The 23,690-nt window shown below is 37.5% G+C and overlaps 1 protein-coding gene across 7 annotated transcripts in view; it reads right to left on the reverse strand.

The window, feature by feature from the left end:
- The window catches only part of Oxr1 (oxidation resistance 1), a 274,194-nt gene that overhangs the window by 45,136 nt on the left and 205,368 nt on the right, over positions 1-23,690 (reverse strand). For 4 of the 7 annotated variants that reach the window (XM_048358825.1, XM_048358828.1, XM_048358831.1 and 1 more), the window contains 3 exons: positions 5,961-6,043; positions 1,779-1,886; positions 563-676 (listed from right to left, as the gene is read on the reverse strand). In XM_048358825.1, coding sequence (XP_048214782.1) covers positions 563-676; positions 1,779-1,886; positions 5,961-6,043 — 305 coding nt within the window. Of the gene's footprint in view, positions 1-562; positions 677-1,778; positions 1,887-5,960; positions 6,044-15,166; positions 15,749-23,690 lie in introns of those variants that run through there. The other 3 variants (XM_048358826.1, XM_048358829.1, XM_048358832.1) reach the window with 3 other exon arrangements.

Here is a 23,690-nt window from a genome sequence, read left to right on the forward strand (position 1 = left end):
AACTTAAAAATCCAAATCTGAAATTTTCTGAAATCCAAACTTAATGAGTAATAAATACCATGAGACCACCAGCCGGCCTGATGGTGGAATACTAAATCTTAAAAACTGGGAGACTACTAGAGCTTGTATAAATAACTGTGGGCAAATTAATTAATAATATTTGTTTACCATTTGATATCCTAAGCCTTGAGTGCAAGGAATCTTGAACAGTCAACAAGGAAATGTGCAAGCAAACAAGTCAATATGAAAAATTATAATTATAATTAGTATTTCTTTACGTAGAAAAGGGCACAGAACCACAAAACTCCTTATCAAATGGGTTTAATTTTTTTTAAGCCATCCAGAACAGAGATAAATCCTAGAAACTCTTAACTCTAACTTTAATTAACTAGGCAAGATTCTGGAAAGTAGAAGTCTGCTTCAAATGGTAGAGCTGGTACTAGCCTTGCTCTAAGTTCAAGTCCCCATACTGGCACAAAAATAAGAACAAAAAAAAAACATGATGAACAACATATATACTGTGAAATGTCTCCAAAGCCATCTTTAAAATGCAGATACTTACAGTGGTCTTATCAAATTCAGCTTCAGATGATGTTGGTGACAGAGGACTTATAGGGCTTAGAGATGGAGAGCTCTCAACACTGGAGACATATTCAGGATCAGGAACATATAAAACCTATAAGAAAATATTCATGAAAAGAGAAACTGAAATGTTAATATTCAGATAATGTTCTATGGGCAAGTATCATTAGCAATAGCTTTTAGCAATAAAAGAAATAAGTAAAAATGTTCCGATTATAACAATATATATGAACATAACAGGTCTGATAAAGTAAAGACATAGTGTTAAGGCATGAGAGAGTAACAAATGTTCACCTTAAATGCAATGGCTAATGAAATTTAACCTGTACATATCTCTTTCATCCAACAATATTACTTCTAGGAATTTTCCCTAGTCAAATGCTTATAGATAGATAGATAGATAGATAGATAGACTTCTAGGAATTCTCCCTAGTCAAATACTTATAGATAGATAGATAGATAGACAGATAGATAGATAGATAGACATACATATATACTTAAATAGGCACACTCAACTGTAAACTATAGCAAAGTTACCATTACCAAGCAAGTTAAAAACAGTTAAAGATTGTGACTATAGCTATAAACTATATCAATAAAACACATCACTATGCACAGATGAAAAATTTGAGATTGGGAGCTGGGCATGTTAGTATATACCTATAATCTTAGCATTAAGCAGGGAGAGGGAGAAGGGCTTGCGTTTGAGGCAAGCCAAGGATATGTAAGTTTGAAAACAGCCTGAACCACCACCTCAAACACTACAACCTCAAAAAAGTGAGAGAGAAAATGGCTGAGATAGTGCTATGCTTAAACAGAACATTTTTCAAGAATCAATGTTAAACTTAAAACAAACAAAAAAAAGGATCTTTAACCCCAAAAGAGAAGACATGAATATGCCTGAAAATACATGTGAAGTGGGAAAGAAAACAGGCTGTTTGGAATTTTGGAAATTCTCATCAATTGGCATGAATCACTTTGAATATTTTTTATATATTTGCAAAAGCAATTTTTTAAATTATGTGTTAAAAAGAAAAATTTTAAAGATAAAGTAATACCTTTTTCTTGTAGAGCCAACATGATTTATTCAAAGCACACAAAAATTATTGTTCTCAAATCTTCCACATTAGTAACCATGTGCAAGGAGTACTTTCTATTTAATGATTCTAAACATCAACACATTTAAATAACAATACCTGTCCAGTAACAACTGCTCGGGAGAATAACTTATTTAGTTGAACAAGTTCATTGGGTGTTGTATCATACTTCAGGGCTATACTATTCAAAGAATCCCTTGATTCAACCTGTTTAAAAGAAAAAAGTAAATTATTTTACCTTGGTAAAACAGAAAAACTATATGATATTTACTGATTATTACTTAGGGGTGGGACAGCAGTAGGGTATGAACTCAGTAAAACACAATTGAGCTCTCCTTCATTCCATTTATGTAAATTCCTTCATTTACACATTATGGTATCTTAACTGAGATAATATAAAATCTCTCTGAAGGGCTAGGGCTTGTCTACCTAAAGTATGATACCCTGAGTTCAACCCCTGGGAGAGGTCAATTATACGATCATGACCCAAGGGCAAAAATGAGACACTACCCAAAAAATTACCAAAGCAAATAAATGGGCTTGGGGGTATAGCTCAAATAGTAGATCCCTTCCTAGTAAAGAAGGTCCTGAGGTCAAATGTCAGTATCAACCAAAAAGGTGACTCCCCCCAAAAAACCCAAGAAGCAGCAAATTGAGGTGACAAAAATATGTATTAAAAGACACTTTAGTGGGCTGGGAATATGGCCTAGTGAAAAGAGTGCTTGCCTTTATACATGAAGCCCTGGGTTCGATTCCTCAGCACCACATATATAGAAAATGGCCAGAAGTGGGGCTGTGGCTCAAGTGGCAGAGTGCTAGCCTTGAGCAAAAAGAAGCCAGGGACTGTGCTCAGGCCCTGAGTCCAAGGCCCAGGACTGGCAAAACAAACAAACAAACAAACAAACAAACAAACAAAAAAGATTATTGAATGGAGTTGTGAAAGTAAAGGCAAGTTAGGCCAAACCTAAGTAAGACACTGATGTGGACTCTAAAAGTTTCAACAAACTCAAGAATGGAAAAGAAAAATAAGAATATCCAACATTATGAAAGAATGGGAGATGCATCATTATTTTTACAAGCTATGACTTGTCATGAATTGATAATCAGAAATGTAAAGAACAGGGGCTGGGAATGTGGCCCAGTGGCAAGAGTGCATGACTCCTATACATGAAGCCCTGGGTTCGATTCCCCAGCACTATATATATAGAAAACGGCCAGAAGGGGTGCTGTGGCTCAAGTGGCAGAGTGCTAGCCTTGAGCAAAGAGAAGCCAGGACAGTGCTCAGGCGCTGAGCCCAAGGCCCAGAACTGGTAAAAAAAAGAAAAAAAAAAAAGAAATGTAACAGCAAGAAAAGTAGGAATAGAAAAAAAGTTCTTAAGCTCTCTAAGAAAATGAAATGTCAGTGAAAAAGTACAAGGAAATCACAAGTATTCACATCTAAAATCAATGACAGCAGCCACATAGATGAAAGATAAAATCAACATAATAGCAAGAACAGGAGAACCTTTTTGAGATGTAATCTATGATTTTCCAACTACTAATCCTCAATGAAAGAATTATTACAGAATCTCAAAAAGGAGATAGGTTAAACTGGGAAAAACATGATAAACAGGAAGAAACAAGAAGAAAAAGCTAGGGTTGGGGATATGGCTTAGTGGCAAGCTTGCCTCCTATACATGAGGCCCCGGGTTTAATTCCCCAGCACCACATATATAGAAAATGGCCAGAAGTGGTGCTGTGGTTCAAGCGGCAGAGTGCTAGCCTTGAGCAAAAAGAAGCCAGAGACAGTGCTCTCAGGCCCCGAATCCAAGTCCCAGGACTGGCGAAAAAAAAAATTAAAAAAACAAAAAAGAATAAAAAGCTACTAGGTTTGATAACTGGAAAAGTGGTTGAGTAGAAAGATGAATTAGAGTAATAGGGAAGAAAATGATCAATTTTACTGATTTCACAATTTAAAATGTGTATTTGTATAAATATATGTATAAACATAACTGCATGTGTATATATATATATATATATATATATATATATATATATATATGCTTTCTCATGCCTACAATGTCAGCAACTTGGGAAGCAGAAATTGGGAGGATCAAGTTCAAGATTAGCCTTGGCAAAGATCAAGCCTCAAAGTTAGGAAGACCTCATCTCTACCAATACAGATCATGGTGGTTGGTATACACCTATCACAGGAAGTGAAAATAGGAGTGCAGTCTAGGCAAGCCTAGGCAAAAACATGAGACCCTATTCAAAAAACAAAACAGAGAAGGCTGGGAGCATGTCTCAGGCGGTACTGCTCCTTCTGAGCAAGTGCAAGGCCATGAGTTCAAACTCTGGTTCTGAGTAAGAAAGAGGAAAGAAAAAAATAGAGAAATAGATTCTGACTTAAATTCCAAAATTATCTTATATAAAATTTATTATGACAAATACTTGATTTTTCAAAAGTCATTTATGACATAGAAAGAAATTTTCAATTTTCAATTAATCTTCCCCCCCAAATGGGTCACAAATTTGTTTTGTTACAGACAGCACAGTTTTACTAAATTATAAGGAAGGAGTGATAAATTTCTAAACTCAAACCAACAAACTTTATGGTTCTTCCTAAACATGTGCAAGCAATTAATCTATATACCATAAAAATATAAATAAATTTATTTTTTGGTCAGTCCTGGGCTTGAACTTAGGGCCTGGGCACTGTCCCTGAGCTTCTTTTGCTCAAGGCTAGCACTCTACCACTTGAGCCACAATGCCACTTTCAGCTTTTTCTCTTTATGTAGTACAGAGGAATTGAACCCAGGGCTTCATGAATGCTAGGCAAGCACTCTACTACTAAGCCACAGTCCCAACCAAATATATCCTATATTTTTATGAGCAGCTTATTCCTTATTCCTACAGTTTAGTAAACACCAAGGAATAAATCATTGCGTTAATCTTTTGCTACTTAAACTTATCTTCTCAACTATGTAAGCACAAACAATATGATTCTTTTGACAGCAATAAATTTAATTTTATCTTATAATATCCAGTTCTTAACCTTTTATAAATACTTATACTCAAACTGTCCATTATACAATGTGTAAAAATAACTCAATATTTTAATAAGCTGTTCAATTTTAAGAATTCATGATAAGTAATTAAAATTCATATTATAAAAGCTCATGGCAAGGGCTGGGAATATGGCTTAGAGGTAGAGTGCTTGCCTTGCATGCATGAAGTCCTGGGTTCAATTCCTCAGCACCACATAAACAGAAAAGGTGAGGAATGGCGCTGTGGCTCAAGTGGCAGAGTGCTAGCCTTGAGCAAAAAGAAGCCAGGGAAAGTGCTCAGGCCCTGAGTCCAAGGCCCAGGACTGGCAAAAAAAAAAAGCTCACACCAAAACAAATGTTAATGTTCAAAATGGCATTTTCTTATCTTTTCTCTGGTGGGGTGGTAGTGGTGATGATGGTGGTGGTGGTGGTGGTGGTGGTGTGTGTACTGGTACTGGGCCTCACATCCTGGCTCTTGGCTGGTATTCTATGCCTTGGTCTGTTTGGATTTTTTTGTTTTTGCTTTTATTTTGCTGATTAATTCAGATAAGAGTCTAGAGGATCTGTCTGCCTAAGCTAGCTTCAAACCAGGATCCACTACTCTCAGCCCCTTGAATAGTTAGGAATAGGTATGATCCACTACATCTGGCTTTCTTAACATAATTCTAATGCTGGAAAACATGAGATAAAACTAAGCTAACTAAAATTAATTACATGTTAATATTATCTAAGTAAATAATATTTGTAATAAGCTAAATTCAACTTCTCAAAGTAACCAGAAGAAAATTAGAGTACTGAGATTTGAGGTTATGCTAACAACATAAAAATAAGCTCCATTTTCACAGTTGGAGAAACTTAGCTATCAATTTATCTTTTAACTATTACAACTGTCAATATACTGCATCTGTATTCCAGATTATAAGGAAGATCACATTTCTTGAAAAGCATATTTTCCCCTAATATCCTAATCTAATGAAAATTATTGTAGCATAAGAACTTTGAACACCAAGTAAACCATCATCAATATCAAATTAAATTTGCTAAAATAACTATCCATATAGCTCACTGTAAAGTTTCTCATTAAGGAAAAACTGCTAAGATGCAATTAAAAACTTAGAAATTATTATTAAAGAAAAATTATCTAAGATTAAGTGCAAATGTTTGAAGTGAAGATGTTTGCTTTATTCTGTAACAAGCAGAAAATATTTTAGGCCATTACCTAGATAAATTGTTTTGCCAACAGCAAATAACTTACAGTATACTCAATAGTCCCTTTAGGTTTCTGAAAAGACATTCGTCTCCCATCTTTCTTGTCTAAGGTCTTCTTTTGGCCAGTGTCTGAAAAAAAAAGAGAAACAAAATTCCTACTAAATTCATTTTCCTTTCAAAGCAATGCCAAAGACTATTAAAAAGTGCTTACTGGGCAGATATCTAGTGCCTTAGGATTTTGCTATTGGGGAAAAAAATATCTGACCAACTGTCACAAAAAGGAACTGTATTTCCTTGCTTGCTTTAGTGGCTCAGCAATATGAACTACTAGAAAAAACAAAATAAATTCTATACACATATATGTGTATATATATAATACTGTCAACAAATGAAGTTATTAAATATTACATATTTAACTGGATTATAATACACTATATTTGAAAATGTATTTTAAATATATATTAAAGGTACATATCATTGTTGTTGTTGTTATTATTTTTATTATTTCAGTCATGGGGCTTGAACTCTGGGCCTGGGCACTGTCCCTGAGCTCAAGGCTAGGGCTTTTCCACTTGAGCCACAGCACCACTTCTGGTTTTCTAGTGATTAATTGAAGATAAGAGTCTCAAGGACTTTCCTACCTGGGCTGGCTTTGAACTGCAATCCTCAGATTTCAGCCTCCTGAGGAGCTAGGATTACAGGCATGAGCCAGCAGCAGCCAGCTAAAGGTATGTATTATTTTTAAATAAATTCTTATCTACTTCCATAACTCATATGGACAATAATTCTGTTTATCATCATTATAAAGAAAGGAATATTAATAAATTATCTTATTTATATACCATGAAATTTAGGAACTTTTCATATATAAGTATTTTTATGCATTGAAATTGAGATCATTTTTTTAACCCATTACTTGTTTCAAATTTAATTTTTCATTAGTGTTAAATCTCATGTTCTTCCTATAGTGATGACACTAAAATGATAAAATATTCATTCAAAAATGAGTAAAATGTCCGGGCGCCAGTGGCTCACACCTGTAGTCCTCACTACTCAGGAAGCTGAGATCTGAAGATAGTAGCTCAAAGTCAGCCCTGGCATTAAACTTCTTGAGACTCTTATCTCCAAGTAAGCACCAAAAAATACAGAAGTGGAGCTGTGGCTCAAGTAGTAGAGAGCTAGCTTTGAGCATAAAAGCTCAGGGACAGTGCCCAGGCCCTGAGTTCAAGCCCCAGGACCAGCACACATTAAAAAGGAAGGCGGGGGGACAGTGAGGGATGGGGTGACACTGCTCAAAAATTACCTGACTTATGTAACCATAATCCCTCTGTACATCATCTTTACAATAACAATAAAAGGCACAGGAAATAATGCTAAAAGAAACTTAAAATTAAATAAGATAGTAATAGAACACTTAAGTTTACCCAAATCACAGTTTTCAAAAGTTAGTTAGTTCTAACTGGTTATATAATCTAGAAAACATGTTTCATTGTTCTCTTTCTATACAAACTTAACTGATATACTGACTATAGGAAGGATTTTTTTGAAATAAAAAATATGTACCAACTAGATCAGTTATATCAACAGTTTTAATAAAGCATTAATGACAGTCATTATCACTGTCACACTAGTAATGTCTAAGTCCCCCAAAAGGCAATTAACTCTGGATTAGTTGGAAAACTCTTTCTTAACATATTCCGGATCACCTAGTTCAAACCAGGTCTTTATTACATTTGGAAGTTGTTTTTTTCTTTAATTAGTATCTGTAACCTCTGAAACATGGCCTCATCTTGTCCTTCTTAATAGGTTACTTCTACTTTTTTTGAATCACCTCACAGTGAAATATTGGACAAAATATTTTCCACCTTTCATTGTACCTTATCCATAATAATAAAAAAAAACTCTCCTTTTCTCAGCTGAACTCTCAATTTATCCTCCTTTAAATATTACCCTATCCTTCTGTTTGGCTGAGCCTTTAACACATTGACTTTCACAGTCTACTCTATTTCCTTCTATTGATTGTACAAGTGCACTGAAGTCAGCACTCTCTTCACCAAGTTACTATACCTACTTTGAAACAAACTAAGTGGTATATTTGGGTTTGCTTTTTCAACTTTTATTTTTCTTAATCTCTACAGGCATCCAATTAATAATTTCTGCATTCTCCTTTTTTTTTTTTTTTTTTTTTTTTTGCCAGTACTGGGCCTTAGATTTGGGGACTGAGTACTGTCCCTGGCTTCTTTGTGCTCAAGGCTAGCATTCTGCCACTTGAGCCACAGCGCCACTTCTAGCCATTTTCTATATATGTGGTGTGGGGGAATCAAACCTGGGGCTTCATATATACAGGAAAGCACTCTTGCCACTAGGACATACTCGCAGCCTCTCCTCTTTTTCTTTATTAGGAATAACCTCACATTCCTCTTGTTCTCCTACACATTAATGTTCGCCTTTAGTATCCCTTTCCTGCACCTAGTCCTTAAAGGTCACAATATGCACACCAGGGCTTCTTTTTGGTGGCTTGAATCTAGGCAAAGGGTCCATGATATTAGAGCCTTGCTATTCAAAAAGTGTGTTCAAGACAAACAACATTATATCACCTAGAAACTGATTGTGAATGCATGATCTTAGGCTTTACTCCAGACCTCATGGTTGATTTGATTTGTACATTTGATAGCTTGAGAAATACTCTTAATATAGCTTTAAAGAGATTAAACTTAACTGAATAATTGACAGAAAAAAGTATTTCCCCAAGTAACTCTGTATTCATTAACAGCTAAACACTAGCAATTTACAAGTGTCTGTCAAACTATATTAAGTATCCTGAGGAAAATAAAATATATTTTTTATCCCACTGATGTGATAGCCATGACTTGCTTTGTCCAATGGAACAAGAAATGATATATGTCTTCCAAGTAAAACTAGTCAGTCTATATTTTACTAGCTTATTCTACCCATTAGCTCAGTCAAGACCAGAGATATTTCACATAGATATTGCTTCGTCAATATAAATACTAGAGGAAAAAATAGAACTTCTAAAAGATTATTCCACATGTATTTATATGCAGGCACACAAAGCTGTTCCCATTTCTTCTCCTGCTTAAATTACTGTTCATGGAATATAAGGAATAAGGAATCATCTAACAGCTCATGCATAAAAAACAAATCACCTACTGAAAGACAAAACAGTCTGACTTGCTTTCTCTATATTATTCAAAGCCACAAGATTTAAACGACACCAATTGTTCAAAATAAAAACTCCCAAAGAGCACTAGGAAAGGACTAATATTATAAAGATATAGTTGAAAACTACTATGACTGTTATAAATATGAAAACTGTCAAAATAATATGAGTAAATATCACAATGTTAGGAGAAAATTAGAAAAAATAACTGCTAATGTCATACCAAAGAATTGTTTTATATTTTCAACCTAAAACTAAGGTGTTTTTTTAAATGTTTTATTAGCTTTTAAGTAGTTGTACAAAGGAGTTGCCAGTCAACAAAGCAGTTTCTGAATACAGTGCATCTTGATCAACATTCTCATTCATCCATTCCCCTCCCACACCACCTTTTCCTTCATTTTTCTCAATTTCTAGGTTATGTATTGAATGCTGTTTCAAGCTTTTGAGGGCAGGCATGATGGTACAGGCCTATAAACCCAGCTACTCAGGATGGAAAAATGAGCAGGATCAGAGTCTGAGGCCAGCCTAGGGAAAAGGAAACTCCATCACAATAAAATAAATGAAGTATGTAGGATGCATGCTTATAATCTCAGTTATATCAAAGGTGTACATAGGAGTATTACATATGATGCTGGCCTAGACAAATAGCATGACACCCTACTTGAAAAATATCTATAGTACTGTATGCAACTATGAAACTGTCACAGTAGAATCCCCATAGTATAACTAATATATGCTAACTCAAGAAGAAAGTGAAAAATTGCTAAAGAAAGGGCTTGAGATGTGACTCCAAGTGCTAGAGCACCACCACAGCAAGTATAAAACCCTGTGTTAAAACTCTAATTCTGTTTCAAAGACTTAAAAAAACAACTTGAAATTGGAATCTGTACTTATTAAAGCCATGTGTATTATACTTGTTTTCTATATTACAGAAACCTTTTTTGTTCTCTCCCTCTTTCCCTTTCCCTCCCTCCCTTTTCTCTTTTACTTTGTACTTGGTACTAGGGCTTGAACTCAGGGCCTTGAGCTCTTGATCTGCTTTTGACTCACTACTAGTGCTCTACCTCTTGATCCATGCCTCCAGTTCTGGTTTCTTACTAGATAATTGGAAATAAGACTATCAGGTTTGTCTGCTCAGGCTAGCTTTGAACCTGGATCATCAGATCTCAGCCTTCTGAATAGCTAATATTTTAGGCATGAGTCACTGGCACCTGGCTTCTGTTTATAATCAGTACAAGAAATAGTTGTTTTTGCTGCTTGCCTAAATAATAGGATTTGATGTTAGGGACATGGTGATTTATGTGAGGTTCACAAATCTATTTTCATTGACTGCTAGAAAACAAAAGCAGTTTCTGGTCTTTACCATGTTCATATGAGCTTAAAAATATTCTACTTTTCTGTACTATAAATGAATGTAAGTACATGAAGAAGAAAACTGAGATTGAAATTCTTAATGCTGGTTCAACTTTATCATGGGAAATAAGGAAACCAAGATGTGGAATACTACTGCAGGTTATTCTTACACTTCAGGATCATTATTAAATAAAACAGCACTTTATCTATATACAAAAACTGCAATCACTGAATCAAACTGTACATTGAATAAAAATTACTGTGTCTTGCTAGAGATCATGGCTTATGCCTAGCTACCCAGGAGGCTGAAATCTGAAGTTCAAAGCCAATCTGGGCAGAAAAGTCCTGATACTATTATCTCCAAATAACCATCAAAAACCTGGAAGTGGAGCTATGGCTCAAGTTGCAGAGAGCTAACCTTCAGCAAAATGCTAAGTGATGGTGCTTAGGCCTGAGTTCAAATCTCAAGTACCATCTCTCTCACACACACACACACTCTCTCTCTCTCTCTCTCTCTCTCTTTCAAAGACTGAGTCTCTTAGTTAAGCTGGCTGGCAACTATGAAAGGAGTTTTTACAAAGTGCACCTCCCAAATCACAGTTTCATTTTCCATGTTTTTTTTTTTAATCCGTGGTAATTACAGCTGGAAAATGTTTCTTAAAAAAGTTCTAGAAATAATGTTTTGCATTTTATGCCAATCTAGCATGGTGAAGCTATGTCATCCTTGTCCATCCTGCCCCATACGTATTACCTTTGTTTGGCGTATCCACACTGCATACATTACTCACCCATTAGTTATCACTTAGAACTGTATAGGTTTTCACACCAACTGTTCATGGTTATAGTTTTTGTATTATATCTAAACTCTAATTTATTTAATAATGGTCCTAAAGTATGAGTATTCCACATCTTGCAATTTTTTCCCTAATAATGAACCAGCAACAATATCATCATCTCAGGTTTCTTCTTCAGGTACACACATTCATCTATAGATTTGCCTGTTGTAGAGTGAAGTAGGTCCTACCACAGAATAAATTTGTGGTTCAAAGCCAATTTAATAAATTACAATTATTTGTTTTGTTCCCACATTAAGCACCTTGAAGGCTATGTGAATCTTTCAAATTCAGCTCCGTACATCTCCACAGTCACCAATACTAAAAATATTTTAGTATGTTAAATGACAAGCAAAGGTATTCAGCTAAAAAGAAACCTATTTCAAATTTGAACCTCCAAAACCAAAGATGATTCAACTTAAGAAACATCACTGAAGAATTCTTTCATTACATGTAAAATAATTCAGGTGATAAAAATTTAATGTTCTTATTTCACTTCATTTTTCATAAAATATTTAAACACTTAAACACTACTATATGTTATGAAGCATGGACTTAATGGCCAATTCAACAAGTTGCACCTAAAGTCTATGGCATTAAGAGATGCTAAAAGGCACATAACCAGCATTCAAAGACCAGTGATTACTGAAGTCAGCACGGGCACATGCATGTGTGTGTGTGTGTGTGTGTGTGTGTATGTGTGTATGTGTCTGTCAGTTGAGAGCACATGAGTGTACAATTTTAGCAGAAGTCCTTCTGCCACTATTTCTTCTACTATCACGTTCCCACCACCAAAGGGCAAAAGAAGAGGAGGAAAATAAAGTAGCTTTTAACTCTTCTCACAACTCAACATCACAGAAGTAATTCATTAGGACTGGCTTGGCAGAAATTTGTGAGAGTTTGGCCACAGCTCTCTTAAACCGGGAATGGAACTGGAGTATGGAACAAACTGAAGCCTTAAATATGAAATTGAAATTTTAAAATAAAAAAGACTGAGTCTTAAATAACTGAAATATACTTTACTTTTTTTAATTGCTAAAAGGAAATGAAAAGTTAAATAAAGCGAGCTATGTTTAAAGGCTCTTGTCACCAACTGGGAAAATAGGGTTGATGTATCAGTGCAGTTTCGGCAAAAAAAAAATTGTTTTATGTTTATATTATAGTAATTTAAGACTCACAAATAAGTCTGGTGATTTACAATTATTTTTATTACAATACAATCTGGTCATACCATTAAAGGACAACACCTAATATACTAAAAAAATTAGAAGAAATAAAAGCAAAGCATTGTGTTTCTTCTGCAACTGTTATAAACTATGGCAATATTGTAGTAATCTTCTTACTATGTCTAAATCTTAACTGTGGTTGTCTTGAGGGGTTTTACAGTGTAAGGCAGGAAACAGAAAAACTGCTAAGAGGAAGAGCTGCCACCTTTGAGAAGCTAACAATAATGTCTAATAAATGGTTTGTCTATAGGAAGGATAAAATCAGGAACAGCTGACCAAAGTTTTAGATGATCTGCTCTTAACCAGTCAATTGTAAAACTATTTTACCACTTTACTGAGAACGAAATGCTAAGGGACAAGTAACAGACTCCTGGAATGTAGCCCATGTAGCAAGTGAGGTGTGTAACAAAACAGTGCCACAACTTACAGAACCTTTTCAAGAACTTAAGAATGACAGGAAATGTAGCTGCTGCAAGAAAAAACAAACAAACAAACAAAAACAAATTAGGGTAATCATAGCAGGAAGGGCAGAAGAAATCCTTCAGGCAGACTGGACACACACTCATTCTGAAGGATACAAATTCAAGGAACAATCCAATAGCAAAAACACTTCTGAAGGGCTGGGAATGTGGCTTAGCAGTACAGTGATCGCTTAGCATGCATGAAGCCCTGGGTTCAATTCCTCAGTAACACATAAACAGAAAAAAACAGAAGTGGTACTGTAGCTCAAAAGGTGGAGTGCTAGCCTTGAGCAAAAAGAAGCCAGGGACAGTGCTCAGGCTCTGAGTTCAAACCCCAGGACTAGCAAACAAACAAAAAAAAAAAACCCAAAAACACAACAAACCAACCTAAAGTTAGCTGCAAACAACATCTCATTTTCAGCATAGGCTTAAAAAGAACCACATTTTATTTGTATACATACATTATGCCTCTCAAATCAAGAAAACTTGGAGAACCTGTATCTATTCTAACTACTGATTATTAAGGCATTGATTTATTGAACTGCATTCAGAACTCTGTACTATAACTTCATAGTCATACCAAGTTTTTCCTTGGTATTTTCTAGCTTCCACCTACCATTTTCACTAGTTTCTGCTCCAAGTGAAAAAACTCTACAATGGTGAAATTTTGAGATTATCCAATCAACCTCATTTACAAAAGAGGAAACAGCCCAAGGAGAGTAACTTGTCAAAATTCTTACAGCAAGTAAATCATGTTTGACTATGGTCCTACTTCTGTGACATCACAAGACCTCTCTATCTGTCAGATTGAGTGACATCTTGAATATGAAAAAGAACCATACAATGAATTCACAAGGCAACTCTGAGAGAAGAGGATCTGTATGGCTTTTGAAGCTGAACTTCTGAAGGAAAACATATGTGCCCAATAAATTTTAGTGAAAGACTTAGGCATATATATTTAGGTATATTATATATGTTCCTTTCTAGTTATGCTATTCTATATATTTTCAAATTCTTCATCTGAAGGACTGCTTTCAAAGAGGTACCTGAAATCTCATTTTAAGAATTTGCTATACAAAAACGCTTCAAAAGTTCCATTCCTTATTTCTGGTCCACATTTAGAACGATTCTGCATCAGGTTAAAGATCTTTACAGTAGAAACAAAAGGTATTCTCCCCCTTTCAAGTTCTAATTACACACACAAAAATTCAAAAGAAATGAGATTCTATGTTTTTCCACAGCTTAAGTTATATACCTACCTACATTGATCAACAGATGGTTTAGGAGTCCTACTGCTTCAAAGTAACTACCAGGATTTGAGGGGGGGAGGGTGTCAGAGAAACTCAAAATACTCAATATTTTTTAGTTTCATGACCCCGCCCCCAATGCGTTTTTTAAGATGAGCAAGGAAAATTTAAAGAAGATAAATGAGTAGGAGATGGATAACTTAATCACTTAAAGAAGCCAGCAACAAACCACCAGTCGGCTCTACAGACCAACAGATTACAACACTGATCAAAATCATACCACAACGACTTGAGTTCTTAAAAGTAGAAAGCTACTTGGGATGACAGGAAACACAACTGCTCTATATCAACGGTGACAGAGGGGGGGAAAAGTTTCTAAGTTCTACCACCTCAAAGGAAAAAGAACAGAGAACAGTAACTATATATATATATGTATATATACATATATACTTATAAAGAATTACATATATATATTCTAAAGGAAAGAAAAACATACAGCCTTTCAAAGCACACCATACAAAACGCAATCGGGTACTAGGACGTTTTCTCCTGCGAAGCAGAACTTGGCTTTTTAAGTCAACAGTTGGCAGGCGAATCAAATCCCAAAGGCGCCACAGCCATGGCCCCGGGTCTCCGGACGTCCCCGGAGGGAGGCTCAACCTCCACCCCTGGAGGCCCCGAGGGAAGCCACTTGAAATACTTGGCGCGGTTTTTCAGCTCGTCGGCTCTGTCCAGGTGAGGAAAGCAGGAAGGGCCGGGCAGGAAGAGTCCCACTCGCCGCCCCAAGTCTTCCCTCCCTCCGCCCGCCCTGCCGACCCCGGGCACCGTCGCGGTGCACCCACCTAGCATACCTGCCCCGCACCTGGACGCGCACCCACCGCCGTCGCCACACGCCCCCACCCCGGCCCTCAGCCCGCGCCGGCCAGCCGCGCGGGACACCCCACCCCCACCCCAGCAAAGGTGGGCTCACCAGGTCCCTCCGGGCTGGACGGCGCCGGGGGCCGGTGGGGCGGGGACCCGCACCCGGGGTCTCCCCGGGCGGGCTCCCTCAGGTAGTCCTCGAAGCGCACCTGCCGGGCTTCGCCGCCACCCCCGAACCCCCACAGGCGGTTGGCGGTGCCCCGCAGGAGGCGCCCGCTCTTCCCCGTGAACGTGGTCAGGTAGTCCATGCTAACGCGGGGAAGGCCGCGGGGCCCGCGCCGGGGCCCGGGACGTCGACGGTACCGGAGGCCGCGGCGACCACCCGCGCGTCCATGCACTTCCCGAGAAACCACCCCGGGGGCGGCGGCTCCGCGCGTCGCCGCACAGGGCGGGAGGGGCGGGGGAGTTGGGGGAGGAGAGGCCGGAACGCGGTACACTGAGAGCGAGGGGGGCCGAGGGGGACCAAAGTTTTACAAAGTTGTCGTGACTCTTCTTAACACCAAGTTTTGGCTGCCTCACTTCGAAAGGAGTGATCTTCGTTATCCCTTTGCCACGTAATCCCAGGTTCGAAAACTTGGGACTGGCTTAATAGAGAAATCTCCTCGAGTTCTCACCCGGCTCCCCCCACCAGTCCCGCTAAAGTGGAACAGGCCTGCCCCGCCCCGCCCCGCCCCGCCCCGCCCCGGCCTGTCCCAGGCCCAACCGGACTTTCAGGACTGCCAGCCTCCCACGGGCACTGCAAACTCGGGCTTTGAAAACTGGCCTAAGGGGTAATCTTTACTGGAGCTGCGTAGTGTTCCGAGCCTGGGAGAGTCTTGCAAATAATATTTAAAAGTTGTGTGTGTGTGTGTGTGTGTGTGTGTCTATCGTGCGCGTGTTTGTGGTGAGGGGGAGGAAGGAACACCGTCCACACAAAACTTTTGCAGTTTTACTACAATTCCTTTTGGAAGAGCCAGTGAGATACATTAAGACTGCGATCGTAATTAAAATATAGCATGGGAAGTCATATTTCAAGCCCACTGTGATCTTGTAAACTGATACAACAATTGGACTAGCCATGAATCCAGGCCAGTATAGCATGGTAATTAGAGGGCTTTAGTGTCCTTTAGGAACAGAGAATCTCAACAGAGAAAGAGCAGTGCCTTGTGAGAGGACCCTGGCTCTCACAAACATGTACTACACGGTTTTGCTTCCTGTGAGATCCAATTATTTCCTTCCTTTCATACTTCTTTAAAGCTCTTTTAATCCCTCTCCCCCCACACACACCACCACACAAACGTTAAGTAAAAAGACTTTTTTCCTCTTGGAATTACTAGTCTATTAAAGTTTTTGAAGAACAAGTTTGAATTGGGAAGTTGTCTGATCACGCTTCTCAATTTAATGGACTCCAGCACCTGAAGAACATGAGCTATTTGCTCAGCTACTGAAGTACTAAGGATTATGCCTCCCTCGTGGGTCCTCTGCCCTTTGGTCAATTTTCCAAATCATTTGACTGATCTTTTTCAACACATTTTCAGTTTAAATTCTTACTTGGTTGGATAAACTCCATTTGAACATCAGCATCAACCTTCTACCTGGTTAAAAATACAGCAAGTCCGGGCTGCATTCCCAGATAAACAAGGAAGAGTTATTTACTTTCACAGTGTTTGTGATGAAGGGGCCCAGGAAATGTTTTGTCTATCAAGCAAGCATCTGAGAGTTCCAAAATACTGCCTCAAAGGGCAGGGGGGGGGGGGGGGAGGGCATCGGAGGAGTACCAGACTACACTAAGGTCCTGTATAATGAATGCGATACTGGTGGTCACTCTCCCAATTCATGTACTGAGACATAACACCCTTTGCCCACCACAACATGATGGTATTTGGAGGTAGGATGTTTAGGAGGTGACTGGATCATGAGGAGGAATCTCTCTTGAGTGAGTTCATGCCCTTGTAAAAGTGATCCTGGAGAGCTCTCAAACCTTTCTGCAGACTATGCTCTGCTACCTTCAAGAGAAGCCTCTCACTAGAGCCTGACCTTACCAAGACACTGAACTCAGGCTTTTAGACTCCAGAAATAAATGTTGAGAAATAAATTTCCTGTTGTTTAAAAGCCACCCAGTCTATGTATTTTATTATAGCATCCTGACCTGAGACAACAGATGGTAACTTTCTCTTAGTTGTATCTGTGCACTCCATTTAAACAAGAAGAATTATCATGCTCAGTACTACTTATAAGTTACAAAAGAGTCTTGGTAAGCTTTAAAAAATATTTTTTAAAAGAATTTCAGTGACATAGCTGAGTTTTGGTGGCTCATGCCTATGATCCTACGTACATCCAAATCCTATTATTTGAGTTTTGGATGCAAGAGGATCTCAGTTTGAAATCAGTCCTGGCATGAAAGTTTAAAAGATCTCATTTCTAGTGCAGGGCGCCAGTGGCCGATGCCCCTAATCCTAGCTACTCAGGAGACTGAGATCTCAAGATTGAAGTTCAAAACTGGCACAGGGGCAGAAAAGTCCCTGAGAGACTCTTATCTCCAATTAACCACTCAAAAGCTGGAATTAGCACCATCGCTCAAGTGGCTTAGCACCATGTCCTGAGTTCAAGCCCCACAGCAGACATCATCATCATCATCATCATCATCAAAAGACTTATCTGTAATTAGCCAGCACAAAGCTAGATTAGAGAGAGGTATGGCTCAATGGTAGAGCCCCAGACAAGCAGGCATAGCCAAGCCACTGGTACTAGAAGGAGGAGAAAGCAGAGGAGGAGGAGGGGAAGGAAGAGAAGGCATTATTTAAATGATTTAACTTTATCCCGATTAACCACATTGAAATTGTTTTCCTAAATTATGTTTTAAACTGTCTTACTGACTGTTTAATTTACAATAAGATATGAAAATTATGTTTGCATTTTTTATTCTGGAATAAATTTGCACTGTTACACATCCATTATTCAAGCTCAAATACAGTTTCAATAGGCAGTTAATCCATCATCCATTTTTCTGCGTCTACTGGTAAAAGGCAGGAGTTGCTGATAACATTTGATGATTGAATGATTTACAAATTTAGACTTAAACTCAGCTGAGCCTTGATGCTTTCAAAATCCTTTTGTCTGTATAGTCAGCTTGTCTTCTTATTCTCTACCCTTGCTGTCTGATCTGTCATCATTCTCCTGAAGTACCAAATCCATCACTACAAATATTACTTTGCCTCTAACAGGACCCAGAATATCATAGGTCATCAAATATGAACACTTGTTTTTCTTCCTCTTTTTCCTGCAATCTGTCCTAGCTTTTCTCCATATTTTGACTTAGAAAAGATATCCTTTCTGCTGTCCCTGCCTCTCCTACAAAGATGGATTTCTAAACTCTTGACCCGAGTAATCTCATGATAGTCTCTGTTACATTTTTTTCTTTCCTTAGAACTATCATTTTTTCCTTCTATCCTACCTTTATCTGCCACCTAAACCCTCTCATTCTTTGTTTGGTGTTTTTTTTTGGGGGGGGGGGCAGTCCTGGGATTTGAACTCAGGGCCTAGGCACTGTCCCTGAGCTTCTTTTGCTCAAGGCTAGCACCACTTCCAGCTTTTTCTGTTATGTGGTACTGAGGAATCTCATCCAAGGCTTCATGCATACCAGGAAAGCACTCTACCACTAAGCCACATTCCCAGCCCTCTCCTTTTTTATACAATGTTTTAAAAATATTTTTATTATCTTTAAGTATTTGTACAAACCAACACTAACCATTCAACAAACCAATTTATGAATACAATACATCTTGATCATTGTCACCCTTTTCAGCTTCCTCACCCGCCCTTTCTCAGCCCACCCCTTCCCTCAATTTTCTAAAATTCTGTAGGTATGCATTGAATTTTGGACTGCATTCTCCAAGTTCTTCTTTAAAAAAAAAAAAAAAAAGGAAATTTCCACTGGGCATGGTGGCTCAGGCCTGTAATCCTAGCTACTCAGGAGAGAGAATATAAGGATCTACATTTCAAGCCCAGGCAGGAAAGTTTATAAGACTCTTATCTCCAGTTAGCCACCTAAAAACTGAAAGTAGGGATGTTAGTCAAAGTGCTAGAACACTAGCCTTGAGCAAAAAAGCTCAAGGATAGCACCCAAACCACACAAAAAAGAAAGAAAAAAAAGAAATATCCTAAATACCATCCTCGCTTCTTTACGTTACCTTTTGGCATATTTTCAAAGTCCGTTTATTGATATAGAATTTACATGCCATAAATTAAATTAAAATATACAATTGGCCAGGAACCACTGGTTCATGTCTGTAATCTCAGCTACTGAGATCTGAGGATCGTGGTTCAAAGTCAGCCTGGCCAGGAAAGTCTGTGAGACTGTTACCTCCAATTAGCCACTAAAAAGCTAGACGTGGAGTTGTGGCTAAATTGGTAGAGTGATAGCCTTGAGCCAGAGGCTCAGGAACAGGCCCTGATTTCAAACCCAAGAGCTAGCACACAAGCAAAGACAAAATACAATGCAACTGCTTATACAATTGTGAAATTATCACTAAAATTAATTTTTTAATATTTCCAACAAATGAGAAAGAAATGTATTATTGGCTCTCATTAATAGTCCCAGCCTCAGCCCCAAGCAATCGCTGATTGATGTACTTTCTATGGAATTAGGTTTTTTTGGTAAATATCATGTATTAGTATACTACTCTTATTTAATGTTCCATTATACAGATATATCACGCTTTATTTAGCTGTACACCAGTTGTTGAACATTTGAGTTAAATACTCTTAAGTATTTGTGAATAATGTTGCTATAATCTATACATGTATTATGTTATCTATCAAAATTTTAACTGCTTTGTAGATACGGAAAACCTCATTTTTAAATTCATATGGAATTACAAAAACCCCCCAAATGCTAATGTTTTTAGGGAAAAAACTAAATTGGAAGTCTTCCTGTCCCAATTTCAGAACTTTATGCAAAGTTGCAGTAATTGAACAAAGTTCTGACTTAAGGCTAGAAATACAGGTCAAATGAACTCAAATTAAGCATTCAAAAATAAGCATTTATGACAAAACTGATTTCAGTAAGGATATCAAGTTCATTTAATGGGAGAAGGGATATTATCTTCTACAAATCTTTCAGGATTAACTGGTTTTTTTCACACTCAAAAGAATAAACTTTAACTTTTACCTCAGAATACAAAAATTAAATAAGAATGAATCAAAGGCCTAAATGCCAGAGCAAAAGCGATCAAATTCTTAGAAGAAAATATGGGGGGAAAATCATCATGATGGTGGATTTGAAAATGAACTCCCAGAAAGCACATCAAAAACATTAGCAACAATAAAAGTATTTTCCTAATGAAGGAAATTCAAGTAACTTCCAAAAATACAAATTTCTTCTCTTAAAATAGTGAATGTCAAAAAGTCTGTTAAAGGCAGGATGTGGTGTTCCAGTGTTTATAATCCCATATTCTGAGAATGCTGAGATCAGAAGGACTGTGGTTTGAAGTCAGCCTGGGCAAAAATCTTAGTAAGACCTCTATGTGAACAAATGAAATGGGTATAATAGCTCAAATCTCTAATCCCAGCTATGCAGGAAGAACAAGTAGGTCTCTTACCTATGGTCTAAGACCAGTCTAAAGTTAACTGAACTTTTAACTCAGGCTGGCATCTAGTGGTAGAATGCCTACCTAGGTAAACACAAGGCTCTGGATTCAAACCCCGGAACCGTGAAGAAAAAAAGTTTTATAACATTTTGGTAATAGTGTGTGAAAATATTGACATTTTTGCTCTCATGTATTACTTATGGCAGGTGTAAATAACATTACTTCCTGTAGAAGGATATTTATCAGAATCTATCCACATTTTTTAAAAGCACATACCCAAACTGGGTGCCAGCGGTTCATGCTTGTACTCCTAGCTACTCAAGAGGCTGAGATCTAAGGATTGTGGTTCAAATCCAGCCAAGGGAGGCAAGCCTGTGAGTCATTTATCTCCAATTAACCAGTCAAAAGAGAAGCTATCGCTCAGGTGGTAGAGCAAAACTTGCTCAGGGACAGTTCTCAGATCCTGAGTTCAATACCCAGGACAGGCACACACATAGACACATACATACACACACAGACTCACAGACACCCACATTTACCCTTTGGTTTATCAACCTCACTTCTTATGATATGTCCTATTTCTTATGATGTATGAAATAATTTGTTTTTTTAATTCACAGCAGCAAAATAAATTCTTTAACAAAGCAATAGGTAAAATATGACATGTGTATATTACTCAGAAATTGAAAACACTCACTTAAGCTGGTTGCTGGTGGCTCATGGCTATAATAATCCTAGCTACTGAGGAGGCTGAGATATAAGGATTGTGGTTTGATGCTGGCAGGGCAAAAAAGTCTGTGAGACTTTTATCTCCAATTAACCAACAGAAATTCAGAAGTGGTGTTGTGGCTCAAAGTGGTAGAGTGTTAGCATTGAGAAAAAGAACTCAGGGGAAACATCGGAGTCCCAAGTTTAAGCCCCATGACCAAACAAAAAATTAAAATAAAAAAAATGCCTTCTTACCAGATGAAGCAGGAGGGTACAAAATTCATGATCAGCATGTGTTATATAGGTAATTCAAGGCCAGCCTGGGCTACAAAGTGAGACACTGCTCTAAAATCACAAAGAACAATTAGTTCCTGGGGTGATTAAACAGAATATTGATACATATATATGCAGATATGTGTAAATATATATACACATATATCTGCATACATATGTATTTCTAAAGGGGAGCAAGATGTTATACACTTCATTTGGCATGCTTCCATTTTTGAAAACAACATAATATATGTGTATATAGTTCCTTATGCAGAGAAATAGTCTCAGTTAGTATATATAATAACCAAGTAAAATTGTTGCCTTCTGAGAGGAGATGTAGGTAGTTTTAGGGATGAGAACCTGGACCATATTTCAATGAGCCCCTTCTGTCTTATGAAAAGTTGCTGGACTATTCAATGTTAAATTAAATGTGACCTAGCTATGGCCCCAAATTACTTAAGATGTGCTGCATCTCTTAGTCACCTGTATGAAATGTGCCATCTATTCTGAATTTGCCTCTAAGCTATCCTCATATCTAGTTTAGTCACTTGAAGTTAGTATAAGTTGCCCACAATGCAGCGCTGCTTAATCATTAACAGAAGGCCCGCTTCTGGTTCTGGCACCCTCACTTCCTGATAGTGCCATGGAAAGAACTAATTTAGCCTTTCTTTCCCTCAGGCTCATTAGTTGTAAGAGACAGAGATGTTAAGAAGTCTTAGTGGTGGAATGATAGCCAAAGAGCAAAATCAAGCATCAGATACCAAGTTCAAATCCTGGTCTCAGACAATAAAAAAATGGAGTCAATACACCTAGATCAGTGCCTGGAATATGGTAAGTTCTGGTAAATGTGAGCTGTAAGGCATTCAATCACAGTATCCTACTGAATTACATTTATAGTGATATAACTTTTATTGAAGCTCAATAAAAGAAATAATTGAGTGTGGAAATAATATTAAAGACAATTCATTATTTTGTAGCTCAGTGGACCTTACATCACATTATTTTTGACACTTAGAATTTTCTATCAGAAAAAAAAAAACCTTCTCTAAACCAACCCAAGGTTACATTAATAATATCATCGTGCCTTAAGTTTCAATTGTAGTGGCCATCTTTTCATGTTGTTTTTGTACAGAGAAGTAGAACTACCTTGTCTTTCCCTTTGCTTAGTGATTTCTGGCTTCATTGAAGTTGTTTATTTAGTTATTTTACTATATATTTAAGTTAAAAAGGAAATACATAACTAGGTATATGCATATGATAAAACAAGCAGAAAAAGTCAAGCCTGCTGAAAGCTCTCTCCAGAATCAAGCTCCACAGTTTTATGTGTAACATTCTGGAAATTTCACATGTGTACATATGCATAGATGTTAGTATGTATATGTGACCTTGGACTCGGGGCCTGAGAACTCTCCCTGGCTTCTTCTTGTAAGCCTTGCCCACTAGGCCATCTTTCCAGCCCCTAATTGTGCCATATTTTATACACCAAAACGAAATCCACAGGAGGTAAAAGTTTACTGAACAGAACCTAATTATTTGGAAACTTGCACTCTAGTAATTTTTAGCTTATGTTATTAAACAATAGCTTCTTCAAATGTTTTTAAGATATACTATCCTAGGACATCAGTTCTTAAAGAATACTTTGTTCTTTTTATTTTGAAAATAGTGACAACTGTAGTATTTAGTTTAATGCAGTACGGATAACTTATCTTGAAACATGAAAATTTCACGCAGGAGAATTATAATCATTTTGTCTTTTTTTTTTATGTTAGGGCCTCATGCTCAGCAGGCAAGCATTCTACCACGGAGCTACACACCCAGTCCATCAAGTAAGGCAGTATTTTTGCTAAAAATTTTGAATTGGGGAAAAAAACAGAACATGCAAACTAGAAAAAAATAGATATAATTTTTTTCTTAGACAAAAACGAAAAATATATTCAGTTTTCTAAGAATGACCAGAACTGGATTATTGAAAAACATTGGTTTGTGATTTTCATATTTTCTTTATA

This window comes from Perognathus longimembris, chromosome 12 (genome assembly GCF_023159225.1).
Source record: "Perognathus longimembris pacificus isolate PPM17 chromosome 12, ASM2315922v1, whole genome shotgun sequence".
Classification (NCBI taxonomy): domain Eukaryota; kingdom Metazoa; phylum Chordata; class Mammalia; order Rodentia; family Heteromyidae; genus Perognathus; species Perognathus longimembris.